The sequence below is a fragment of the Aythya fuligula genome, chromosome 2, assembly GCF_009819795.1.
Source record: "Aythya fuligula isolate bAytFul2 chromosome 2, bAytFul2.pri, whole genome shotgun sequence".
Classification (NCBI taxonomy): domain Eukaryota; kingdom Metazoa; phylum Chordata; class Aves; order Anseriformes; family Anatidae; genus Aythya; species Aythya fuligula.
This window is the reverse complement of record NC_045560.1, coordinates 132,268,075-132,281,868: the sequence shown is the minus strand read 5'-3', so window position 1 is coordinate 132,281,868 and position 13,794 is coordinate 132,268,075. Positions and strand designations below refer to the sequence as shown.

Sequence of the window (13,794 nt, the reverse complement as noted above, 5' to 3'; positions counted from 1 at the left end):
AAACGTTCTCGCCTGGTTTAATGGTAAGACTTTACCATTCAATTTGAGCAATTCATTTTTCAACATCCAATCCAACCAAGGAAGGCAGAACAAGGGAAAAACAGGCAGTTCTTCTGTTTGAGAATCTATCAGCTTAAGTGAGCATTATTTTATCACCATTACTTTCATCATAACGTACTCAGTTTTTGAAAGCTCAAGCTTCAAATGTTCTTCAATTGTCTAAGTAAAAACCCACATATTTAACTATAATTGCATAGGTTTTTAATAATTGTACATGCCATTCATTTCTGATATTTTATTTCAGTTTTACAACACAGACATGCTAGTTAACTTTAATTAATCAAATAATATTAAAAATCAATTAAAACAAATTAAAATACTAAAAAAAACAATAGTCCAAGAAAAAACTTCCTGTTATTTGGAATCAAAACATAAACCTCAAGAATTTTTTTCCTGAATAAACATGTATATATAAATAATATATATGTGTATATATGTGGCTTAAACTGACGTACTGTTTCCACATCTCTCTTGCAACACTGAAAAAAAGTTTTGTTATATTTGAAACACAGTTTAATTGCATTGGTCACTTCATTTAGGAATAACAAAGAAAAACAAACAGCTTTAACATATATTTGAGCTTCTGAGAAAAATTAACTTTCCAGAAACAAGCAGTAATGTTGAAGTACAAAATATGATGTGTACATAGCATATTCTACACTGTGGAGAGCATGCCTCTACATTGTTGTCTGTACTACTCCTACAACACTTCAAATGCACCAATAAATAAAATGCATGCGCATGCACTGAATAGCAACTTAAATCTCATTCACAGTACCAACAGATATCAATCATGGCAGATGATGTGTAAACTCTTTTGAACACCATAAATAAGCCAATCAAATACTCAGCCAAGCGCTTCGGTAACTGAAATTTAAAACTGAAGTCATTTCTTGAGCCAAAAGTTGCAGTACTTGTTCACAGTTGGAGAAGTTCTCTCTTTTTCTTTTTAAAGGGATTAAAGTTTGTCTTACTTGATATATTTGATCGATCTAACCCAATTTTCAAAATTTAGTACAGGCAAGACAGAAACGTTCCTTGTGTTCCACATATGCTCTCTTGGACACATGATAAAACCAGGGAACCATGTGGTAAAATTGCATATAAATTTTCCCTAGCAGAGCTAGGCATTCTTGCTCCAGTTGAAAGGCTCATATTTTCAGCACAGAAAGGCTTCAGTGACTGCAAACACACACACAAAGTATGCAGGAATAAATTCAGAAGACAAATAATCAACATGGTTTGTGTATTGCTGGGAATACACAAACTAAGCCATTAAATGCATAAAAAGCCACTCATTAGGGAAAAGTCAGTGTTTTTACTTACTATGACCAATAGCCCATTTCGTATGCAACTGTGCATGTATAAAAGTGTTAAAGCATTGTTTAATTCTTCATTAATATTATGATACAATTCTGTTTGCATTTTAATGTTTGAAGTGATAGCTACTGGTTTTCTAAGTTAAGGCATACCAGAAGCTGCAATTCAGCCTACTGTCTGTCTGCGATCTGACAAGAACTCCCAACTAAATTTTATTTCCTCTGGAGATAAACCTACACTTATGAAGTAAGATTCCAGAGAACAGACTTTATTAAAACCATTATAGAGTTGAGAATAACTTCATCTTAAAATAATTATTTTAATAAATGGTCTTAGTTTTAGCAGGGCTGTTTACTGAAAAAGATAAGTATGTTTACAACAATATATGGCAAAGCAAGAGCTGTCACAGGTATTTTAGGGAAAAGGGAGAAAGAAAGGAACATAAAGAAAAAACACAGAAGCAGCAAGGAAAGCAGGTTCTGAGGTTCTGGGCTTGTGAAGTTCTTCATTAATCTGCTCTGTAATTACATATTTAAATCTATACAGGTGGTTGTAACACCCGCAACCCTGTGGCTGTTAAGCATTTTCGAGGACTGCCTCAAGCCATATAACTAATACCTGTCACATGCAGATCATGCTCTCACTTGCTTTTTCCCAGAGGAAGAACAGAAAGTATAGTGGTTTGTTGTTGCTTTTGCTTTTTTCCAAATACTAAAATATCACGTTTCTAACATGTTCATATTAGCTTATAAATAACATTTTGATTGGTTGCTTAGCTTCAATTCTATCCCTAAACTATGGAAATTCCTGAAGAAAAAACATTCAGAAGTTAAACACAGTTTACTCAAAGTAAGATTTGAAATGCAAGAGTTAAAGACCAGTCCCAGTAAAACTGACTACACAGATGTGGTTGACCTTCTGACAGAAAGTTCAGATTCATCTGAGGAGAAATGTAGGAGAAAATCTGGTATCTACAAGATATATCTGGTCCACATCTGTTATCTTCCGCTATTAAGAATTTCATCAGTGTTATTTATTGCACATAACAGAGTAAAGCATACTCTAACCTTTACCATGCAACTTTTACTATGTAGTATCTTCCCAGCACCAATATTGGTTGGTGCAATATTAAAACTGTACAATCTAAGTGAGAAACTGACCTGGACATTCCGAAGCCACTTCTGTTTAACTGGTTTCCCAGACTTTCAAAGACCAACATTGAGACTGAAACTGTAAGTTGTTTGTTTTTTTTTAAATCACCAATCCCCCCTTAAGCGTGCTTCTGTTACTTTCAAACAAATAATAATAAAAACTCTACCAATTCCCATTCAATCTGAAACAAAAAAAACTAACTAGAATAATACATCTCTTAATTTTATATATTTATTCAAATACATTAGTTCATATACACATTTCTTATACACCACCTTGATTGACTTATCCATGTCACTGTAGCACAGAGAATTGAGAGAGATTTTAAAGGGCCTCCAAACAGGATTCAAGTTGTTCTTAATAACCTGTAAGAATAAAAGACAGAATAGTACAGTTCACAAGAGAGGAAAGCAGGGATTCAAAATTGGTCATACCTTCACATCTTGATTGTTCTAAGCAAAACTGTTGACTAATGAGCTTCAGGAAGTGAATGACAGCAGCAAAGCCTAACACATAGGATATAAACAAAACATTCCCAAAATGCAATTTCATTGCCCAAAAGATATCTTTCCAAAAGGAACTTCCAACTTTATTTTTCAGACTGCACAGTAATCTACTATACCATTCAGCTACCACCCTGCAAAAATTACCATTTCTTTATATCTACAAATATACTGACATTGTTCAAGTAATTTTAAAAATATAGTGTTTTTTGTTGTTTTTTTTTTTTAAACACACGCAATTACCAAAAACAGGGGAAATGTTTACACTGGAATTTCTGAATACAGCAGTGTTCTGGAGATTACTTTTCTCTTCAGCCAGTGTTTATTCTGAAATGCCACTTATGGAAATATTCCCTCAAGAAATTCATGGTATAGTTAAGTAAAAATAGTGCATGATGATAAAAGAACACCTTACTGCACACAGTCTCTCAAGCTGAAAGCTAAACAAATATGCCACTGAAAGATCTTCAGAATTTGTCAACTGGAGAGTATCCATAATAGAAATACCCAATAGTGATTTTATAAAGCAAAAGAAATCAAACGCAACAAGTAATATCTAATAATATCTAATAATAGCAATATTTATGCTTCCAGCACTGGTGCATAGAGAAAAATACCTATTTTGAAAACAGTAGATAATACAAATAAACGAACATAAGTAAACAAACACACACATGGTTTTCAAACTCTAACAAAGAGCCAGTCCTAGGTTGGAACTGTAAATTCTGGATTCATTATTTATTCATTATTTAAATTGAAGATGAAAAAATCCTCACGGTAAAGATACTTCTCATGCAGCTGAAACACCCTGTGAGGGAAAATATTTTTATAAGTCTCACAAAAAAAAGACTTGTGCTTCTTCAGAATCTGTCTCTCAAAATGAAAATGAATGCACCCCTTCCAATGTGCATACCTCCTAAGTTTTGACTAGGGCCTGAGCTTACACAAAATGTTACAGTGGAACATTTTGAACCCGCTCCTGCCAGTTGCTGCCATGGAACCTGCCTACCTCCTGTCTGGAAGGCTGCTGCTGCTGCTTGAGTGCATTTTCCCCTCACTCTGCATTATCCTTGGCATGCCCTTGCTATGCAAGCATCCAGTATAATTGCTTTAATTAGTAAACAGTTCAGCTAGGTGACGCTGACATAAAGGCAACACGGTCACAGGAATGCCTGAATTCTACCCTCAGAACAACAGTTAAATCTGTCTGCATTCAGTACCTTTTTAAAGCATTTGTCTTCTAGATTACAGAAAGTTATTTTTTTCTGTCATTTAAAATAGGATGGCATTAAAAACAAAACCAGAGTACAGTAATCTTTCTGTCATATAAGAAAGTCAAGCTGACATGATTGACATGATTAACCCACCTGCATGTCAGCTACCAGACCACTCTCTCTTCTGGTTGTAAGGTGCTGTACCTCTAATGCTGTGACATACTGGAAATCAAATTACCTCAGCCTCTAGGTTGTTGACAAAAAATATCCTACCTCTGTTCTGTGAACCATCACCCAGTTTCCATCTCCAGTTTGCTTGTGGAATTCCAGATAAGGATCTGACTTCCCAAAAAAATCCTGTATTTAAATAACATGTAATTATCCCAGAACAGCCTGTGGCATGAATGTGATTAAACACTAGTTAAAACGCACTTAGGTTAACAAAAGGTAAACTAAATATTCAGGGAACAAATACTTTAGATGAAGAAATGCACTTCTTATTATATTTATCAGATATAATTTATCATATTTTTTTATTACCACCTGTGAAAGAGAAATAACAGGGGATGCATTTCAATTTATCTAAGATAAAGTTCAAGAAAATTAATACTTACAGTAGTACTATGATATAAGTACATTAAGAATTTGATCCAATTCAAAAATATCATTAAATTGATGGATTAAAATTCAGTCAACATTAGCTTTACTGAATTAAAATAAAGTTTTAAATTACTTTTAATTTAAAAATAATTAATTTAAAAATAATTTTTATGCAGCTAAATATTAAAATTATATTAAATTTTTGTTTTAAGAAGTTTTTCTAAATACAATCATTTTAACCAAAATACTTAACATAACAGATTTATAGACTAAGTGTACTTATTCTTTTTTACCATTTTTAGAGCACTAACTGGTAAACAGTTACACAAATATTCAAGCCAATGAATATATCAGAACTCCATTATCTTTGCAATTAAACATAAAGACTTACAATTCAATGGAAGAGTGCTGTTTACAGAATATCCCTACTATATACTCATCTAATTTAGAAATGTATCAAAATTCATTTGAACATAGTCAATGAAGTTACTCTGAAGCTATCTTCCCTCAATTTTTTTTAGCATTTGCAAAATCTTAATGGATGTAATCACGTCAGCAAAAACTAAGACTGAGCATCTTGATGTTCTGTCTTCTGACAAAATTGATTCTGCTGCTTTACCAAAGAAACAGCAGTCACTTAAATACCTTATTGTCCAGTTTTCTTGCTTCTACTTCAAATAGAACCACTCTGTTATCCTTCACTTCTTCTGCTGTAATCTAGGTTAAAAAAAAAATACATATATGTTTTGTATTCAGAAATTATATTGTCTCATAGTGCTCACAATACTCCTATGACAGTTCCATTTCAAAAGGTCACGTTTGCTCAGAAATGAGCCAGTAAAAAACGGGGGGCAAAGGGAGTGATAATTTGTTTAGATATCAGGATTAACCGCAATGATGACACTGACAGTTAAAGACACTGCCCTAACAGCAGTGCATCAGATGCTTTACTGTAGCCCGAATTATCTGAATGGATGCAGTGAGTCTTACAATCACAGAAGCTGGGCAACCCTCCTTTTGGATGACAAAAGAGTATTTCGGGAGAAGAAAATACTACACATTCTTCATAGAATTGTACATGAGACCCACTGTGTTAATGCTACAGAATAAATAAATAAAACAAAACAATACTTAAGTATAATTGCTGAAGTGAGTTACTGTCTTACCGTAATACTTCCTTTTCCAGCAGGTCTGCCATTTTTAAGTACTAATGGTTTTGTTATCGTCTTGCTAGAAACTATCTGCCAAGATAAAATTTGAGTGTCAAGGATTATTAGATCAATTTAATAGATTTTCAAATGAATGTAATGAAATAGTGAGGTATGTATGTTTTTCATAACCACCATTCAAGCACATGCGAGTCACACTTCACAGCTTCACTAAACAGATTTATGAACACAACGTGTTTGTCATGCAAACAAGCATCACTTCTTCCCCTATAGTGTTTCTAGTAGACTTTATTTTAGCCTTTTTGGGTAATGGTTTCTCAGAAGTGTTTCTATTCATTCTACTTGTATTTCTTTACTTTAAGAATGAATTATTAAATTGTTAATGAATTTCATTTCATAATGCTTGTCTTTATAATGAACTTGAAAAAAACGACACTTAGACAATTGGGCACAGGGAGATAAATCCCAAGAAGACTCTCTTGAAAAGAAATGCCTTTGAAGGATCTTTTAAGATTAAAAAAAAACTTCCTAATTGCAGTAACATTAACAGTAAAATTTGAGAAGGAAATGGGAATGAAATCAATAATAAGTAGAACCAGAATCACTGTGTGCCTTAAATGAAGAGCAAATTAAGATTAATATGGCCTTTGTGTACACTCACATGTTGCTATACACCAATTCTCTTTTTCAGGGCATAAAAATATGAATTTGAGTATTATACTAAGTAATATAAATTACTACATTGGGCTCACTGATAGTCCACTTACTTTCAGATAGCAATCCAGTCATCATTCTAGAGCACATTTTAAGGCAGCATCTCAAAATCTTTTGCAAATAAAAGTATTACTGAACTGAGACTTGGGGGGAAAAAGAGGGAACTTATTAAACATGAGAGTAACCCAACTAAAAAAAGAACACAGTAATTAATAAATTTAAGATAAAAGTGGTTAATGGTTTGCTTTAATTTATATTTTCTTAATTATAAGGGAAATAATCTGCATACTTACTTGCCCCAGTGTACATTCAAATTCTCCTAGGAAGTCATCATCACTCAGATCAAAGGTTTTGTTATCAATGTCATATACTCCAAACTTAAGTTTCTGAACAAGCTCAAAATAGTAATCAATTAGGAATTTCTTTGAAAACTTTGGGCTCAAGGAATTCTTAATTCTTTCTGTGCGATCAACCTGCAGAGAGAAAGATACCACTTTACGCAAAATTTCACCAACCAACTACGAGAAGCACCAAAATCAAGTAACATTGCTAAGGGCTTTCAGAAGTGCTTCATAGTATAAAGTCGCATCTTTCAACAAACATTTCATCAAATACAACAAACAGCAATGGATTTTGTAATACACTGTGGTAAGTCAGATATACATAAAGTCCTGTTTTTCTTTGCTCCCTGTAAGGAGTATCTTATCTACTCGCAGAAAAGAACATAACATAATATAATATAAAAATTGCATATTGTCAAATCAAGGATGAGACCATAGTTTTGGAGTGCAGTATTTAAGCACTTGGAAGGGTTGTCTGTCTGTCTTGGCTGGGGAAAACAGTGGTAAAATAGACCAGGTAAGTATTTATTAGAAAGCAATTATTAGTGTGCTATTTGCACTCCTATTATAGACATAACCTAATGAGAAGTGTTCAAAGGTGCGAGCATATACTTAAAATATTTTAATGATGTTTTATGCTCCACTGTTTTAAAAGGTTCAACAAGCTAGACTGTTTTTAACAGATTCGTGAGAGCAATCATATTTTACCTCATACCACTGCTGACCACTTGTATTCTGGAGAAGCACACACAGAGGGTCTGACTTGGAACCAACATCTTTATCCAAGAGATTGGTGCATGCAATAGTCAGCTCCACCTTTGTCACACACTGCGCCGCCATTTGTTAAGCTAGAAAACAATAGAAATCATTATTTTTTAAATGGATTAAAAAGCAAATACTGTGATTGTCACAATGCATTAATTCTATGATTGATCATTAGAAATATTTGCTTGTCAGGAGCATAATTTAAGGCATTAAATACCATTTTAAAAATTTATGAGGTACCAAGATTACAGCATTACCACCATATTCTTGGCTTTGCCATACTGGAATAAAACTTCATTTCAAAGTCTGCAATAAGAAACAAGATTAAGTTTCTTAGAATGTTTGAGGAACCAAATGCAAAACAGGATATGCCACAAAGCACAGTGGTTTGGACTGCTGACAATAAAATTTCACATACTCTAAATCTCATCTTGTAAAACCCACATGAATGCCAGTATCTCATAATGTGGATACTAATAATAATTCAATGAATTAGAAAAAAAAATATTAAATACTCCCCCAAACAAATCTTTGTAACAACATGCTGAAGTGATAAGCACGGCAGGATTGGAAAAGGAGTTTAAACAGGGAACAAGAGCAAGCAATCTTGCTTAGCAGATCTTTAAGAACAACGACAACTTTAATAACAAGGATAGAAAATTTTGAAATCAAGTAACAACTAAGAATAAGGAGGAAGCATTCTTCCTGGAGGTTCAGTTAAAAAAAAAAAAAAATGAAAGCTTTCTCACGTTTCCGTTGAAGTTTCTCAATAATTCTCTACTGGAACTGCAAAAACTATATGAGCAGATACAAACAAACATCTTCATTACCAATTATGAAGCCCAATGTGGCCTAACAATAATTTGCAATCTAAACTAGGTCTGACCAACAGATATTGTCTATATTATGAAACTCTTGATTTTACTCCTCAAGAATTACAGTTCAACATTTCCAGCATCTCCCTGGAGGGTAAGCCTTGATTCAGAAACTAAAAATTCCCCCTCTGTCCACAATCAGATTGTCTTGGAAGTTCCTAAGCCTCTTTAGCTTCAGGTTTTTCTTTTGTACAGCAAGTCCACAGTCCAGACACGGCATCCCTCTGGGTTAACTTATCGTGAAAATGCACAGAATAAGGAAGGAAAAGCACCTGCTTCCATCTAGCCAGTTTACTTACATCATTTACAGTACAGTGCACCTGAAACTGTGCTCAGCCCTTTTCCTTTCACTACATTTATATGACTCTTAGTGAAAAAGAACTTATTTTTTTACATACAAAAAGGGAAACGATGATGATGGAAAAGAGGACCAATGAATTGAAAACGGGAGAAAGAAAACAATGTAGTCTGAGGGAGCTTTCCTGAGGCTTCTTGTGTTCCACTGGGGCACACTTTGTATATTGCCTCTCCATCTCTGCTTTGCTGCCTTAGAGATGGAGGGACCCTTTAGGGATCACTACCAACTGAAGTAAACACATAAACTGTAAAGGAACCACTCAAACATTCACTCATATACACTACTTCTAAGAAGCACATCAGACTTATGGAAATCCTCCTGCACCCCCCAAACACCTACATGTGATTCCATCTGAGCAGCTCGAACTCCCAAGACTTTACCAAGTTTCAGACATTGTCCTTGAGGAAAAAAAAAAAAAAAAAGCAAAGCTCTGAGTTCCAAACATAGAGAACAGTTTTTAAATTGATGTTTCCTAGGCTTAGAAAGCATACTTTTAAAAAGCTGTCAGCCCCTTTTTTCCTGCTTCTTTTTATACTGTTATTTTCCATTCCCTATTGCTTTCCTGGCTGCCAGACAGAGCTCATTAACAGTTAGTGGCTTTGCCCAGTGCAAAGCAGAGCGTGACTCCTTACTGGCTGTTTCCAGAAAAACAATCTTCTGCTGACAGAACGATGCTTTAACACCCACTGATGCTACAGCAGCAGGTAGAAAGGGTTTTCATGAGATGTAACAGAATTCACACTTGAACTGAGACCTACTTCTAAAAAATTCACTATTTTCTTGCCATAACTTCACTGAGACTCCTTAACCTGGATTTTGGGAAAGGACCCTTAACTGAAGACATGTGGCTAAGTAATCTTTCCATAATCACTTGTAAATGGACAGCACTCGATCAACCTAAAAACCTGGTCAGATTTTTCTTCTTAGCCTGTGCACGCACGTCCCAGTTCTCTCGTGCCACAAGCACTTTCTCACATGAATACTTTGATTTTGTGACTTCCTTTCCTCCTCTGCATGTCACTGTCTCCCCGCTATGCACATAGTGTGGGAACAGAACAGATTCAGCAAAAGAGGCAAGGTGCAAAAAGCATCCTTTAACATACAGAGAGGGTAAGGATTAAAATGCCTGCTTCCCTGTCCTGAAATATGTGTTCTTGTTCAAGACCTAGTAATTGTGTCCACAGTAGCTAAAAGACAGCTTCTAACAAGAATGTGCTTACCTGAGCAGAGGACACTCAACTCGAAACCTAGAAATAAAAACTTCCCAAATCCCGAGTTTTAGTCTTTTCGCTTCCCAGTTTCACAAGATGCAAAATGAAAATAACACAAGTCACTTTCCTCAGAGATTTTGAGAATATTAGAAATCATTATTTTTATAACTGAAGAGGTCTGTAACATTTTAACGTATTTCAAGAAATAATTCTGCTATTTGAAAAAGACAACATGATTGTCCATAATAATGTAAGGCTCATATATTTCATAGTAAATAGCTGTATACAACCTGATGTTTAGGTGACATTATAAACACTAAACGTTAATAATATACACACTGGTGAGGAAGAAGTCCTATCTCATTAACCCAAAACAGTATTTACACTAGTGAAAACATGCAGAAAATAAACAATTTCCTTGCAACACTGCAGTCAGTGCATAGCTTGCAAAGGGTACTCATGCTCTGCATGCCTACATGAACCAGAAGTCTTTTAACCAGTAGCAGCTGTTAGAGCTCTGCACACGCTGTGTGAATCCTCGTAATCCCGTGCTGCATAAAAGCAAGAATATCTCTGCTCCACCCAATTCTCCTCATGTCTGAAAGCCTGTGTTAGGTGAAAACTTCCAGAACAGGTTCGGGTGGGGGGATTCCCAAGAGGACAAATACCTTCGTGGAAGGGAGTCACTGCCACTTAAGCGCTGTCTTTTTGAAAACCTGTTGGGACACAGAGTCTGGCAAATTGCAGTCTCTTCAGGATGGTGGAAAGAAGGAATCACAGCTGCAGTAATGTATTATTACTTCTCAAAATGCCGTTCCACAACAAACTACCAGATCTAGTAGGCAAGCCAGATGCAAAATATTTCAAACACATGACTAGATTACTTGCAGATTTGGGATACTGGAATAACTTTACACAAAGTGATGAAACTGTTTGGGATCTGGTAAGATGAGCCTTGACTGCCAGTAAGTTACATCACATAACAATACACTTATTTATGCAATTAGCTGTTATGAAAGTAACTCCCCATCAGCCAAATATAACCCAAACCTCAGCCTTTCTCAAACTATCAGCCATTTGTCCTCCAGGTAGGATATGGCATGAAACAAGATAAAAGCTTACTGGGATGGGGCCAGTTGACAGTGACAAGACAGTCCTTTCTATTGGCATAGATTTTGTGACCACAGGAGCGTAAGCAGGCTCTTAAAAACCACTGATAATGCTGGATGAGGGGAGACTGAACTACTAAACAATTCAGCAGAGCTTGCGACATCCAGACTCTGAACTGCAGCAGTGTACAGTCACAAGGGAGATGCTGATTCCTGACCCTACAAAAAGCCTAGGGCATTCAAGAGCATGATTAGCTCAACTAAATATATTGCAGGTATTTCTGCTTGGGCTGTCATTATCAAAGCAAAACAGCAAGTCAAGGACTAGCCTTGTCTTGCAGTTCCACTGATCATGATGTTCCCTGAATTCCCCCAGGGATTCTAATGAAGACGAGCGGTGTCCGCCAAATGACCCAGTTCCTTTTGAACAGGAACTGTAAGCAGGGCATTCCACCTGGAAAGCAACAGCTCTCTTATCAGGATCATCTTCTAACAGAGCACTTGGGTACTCTCAGACTGCAGCAATCACATCAATGCTGCAATACCTACCAGAGGAGAGCACAGACTTGCCCAAGTGCTACTTCCAGGGCAGGGCAGTGTTGAGGTGTGTTCCTTAGAGCACGTGCTATCCAATCTGATAAGCAGAAATACCTAACTACAGCAAGGCAAAAGGACTAATGAAGTGAGCACTGCTCTAGCTGGGTTTGGCTTTGCTGACTTTAGTCACAAGTCTCAAACCTGTTCTGATGTGAACAAGCTGTCGCTAGCAGAGCACTTCCTAGTTGCTGTGAACTACTAATGACAGCAGACTAAAGCTCTATATTTTGTTGCTACAGTGCCCAGACAGACACAGAAAAAAAAAAAGGGGGGAGACATTTCAGAACTTGCTAATAAAGCCTGTTCCTGTTCACTGACACTTCTAGGCACTACAACAGTTAAGCATTTTACATAAGCTGTGTGTTAGACTGAAAAACATCTTATGAAAGTAGTACTCTGATTCTCCTTGGATTATTAAGCATTTCCCATAAGCTTGGGCAGACAATAACATGGAAATTAATTATACAGGCATATTGTATAAATTAGTCTTGAATGAACCCTAATCTGAAATAATGAATATGTAGCTTTACTGCCCTGAACATGCAGTATATGCAATTATTCAGTCTCTGTACTTTCAGATAGGACTAGGATGCCATCTCCTGCAAATATATATATGTATTTTGCGGTGAAGATCCCTAGGCCTGTATTCCTTGGAACCTCTTCTATTGCATCTCTCACCAAGCAACAACAGCACTTCCTGCAACAGCCCTTCACAAGGAGGGTTCCAACAAAGAGGCAGCACAAAGATGAACAAAATAAGAATGCAATGAAAACAACCTGTGAGACAACATCTGCCTGAGAAAGGTAACCTTCTCAATCCATAATCAGAGTGGTCCTGACATCTTTTTGTAACTGTTGCATGTGCAAAGAACACAGAACAACAACATATTCCCAGGAAAAGCCACAACTGCTGCAAGAAACTGACAATGAAACTGTGACAAATACAGATGCTTTTACCCCCAGAGGGGGCCAACAGAATTATGATCTCCAATCATACTAGAACACGGAATGCACAGATGTGTATTTCAAATAAAGTCAATTCAACCCTTCAATTCTTAAAGAAACAAACCACCTCGTGCCATTTCATGAAGTTAGAAAGGCTAAGACCATTTCATAACCTAATTTCAGCACTGCATTTGAAAATTTGAGGCTTCTCTAAAAATCGTACCACAAATCTGAATTTCCACTGCTGCTTTCTTTTCTTTACAGACAACACTGCTGATAAAACTCTTCTGCTGCATTAGTTGATGGTCTGACAAGTTGAATAATAGAAGCAGATCAAAAGAATCTCACCTCAACTTGAATCATTCACCAAGTATTCTAGGAGTCGCACAAAACCTTGAGTGTAAATTCTGTCTTCCTCACACACATCACTTCGGATGCACGGAGGAACTATCTCATTCTTAATTGAACAAATGAGATTATGCTGATAAAACCACAGTGACCACACTGCTCATTTAACTGGAGATTATGCAGAGAAAAAAATAAGAGCTAGTATTAAGGAATCTGAGGCATGAGTGAAATACTGTTTTCTCTATGAGCAATGAATCATCTATTTATAAAAGATTCATCATAATCAGGTAGCTCAAATATTTATCCACTGGATTGGTAGCACACTGGTGTAACAAGTCAGGCAACTATTTGTAGGTGGCTCCTAAATATAAAAATCTATCTTTAAGTTATATTCATCATGCTGCCTAAGGTTCTCTAAGAAAAATCAATAGAAACACTACACCACACTGGTCCAACACATCATTTACTATCTCAGTACAAGAAACAGCACTAACTTCAAACTGCCATTCAGAG

The 13,794-nt window shown here is 35.9% G+C and overlaps 1 protein-coding gene across 1 annotated transcript in view; it reads right to left on the bottom strand.

Annotated features, from left to right (window-relative positions):
- Positions 1 to 13,794, bottom strand: part of CPNE3 (copine 3) — a 31,562-nt gene that overhangs the window by 15,422 nt on the left and 2,346 nt on the right. The window contains exons 2-7 of the mRNA XM_032181370.1: positions 7,782 to 7,921; positions 7,026 to 7,205; positions 6,016 to 6,090; positions 5,495 to 5,566; positions 4,523 to 4,606; positions 2,808 to 2,897 (exon numbers count right to left, since the gene is read on the bottom strand). Of these exons, the coding sequence (XP_032037261.1) occupies positions 2,808 to 2,897; positions 4,523 to 4,606; positions 5,495 to 5,566; positions 6,016 to 6,090; positions 7,026 to 7,205; positions 7,782 to 7,913 (633 nt within the window). The 5' untranslated portion in view covers positions 7,914 to 7,921. The remainder of the gene's footprint in view (positions 1 to 2,807; positions 2,898 to 4,522; positions 4,607 to 5,494; positions 5,567 to 6,015; positions 6,091 to 7,025; positions 7,206 to 7,781; positions 7,922 to 13,794) is intronic.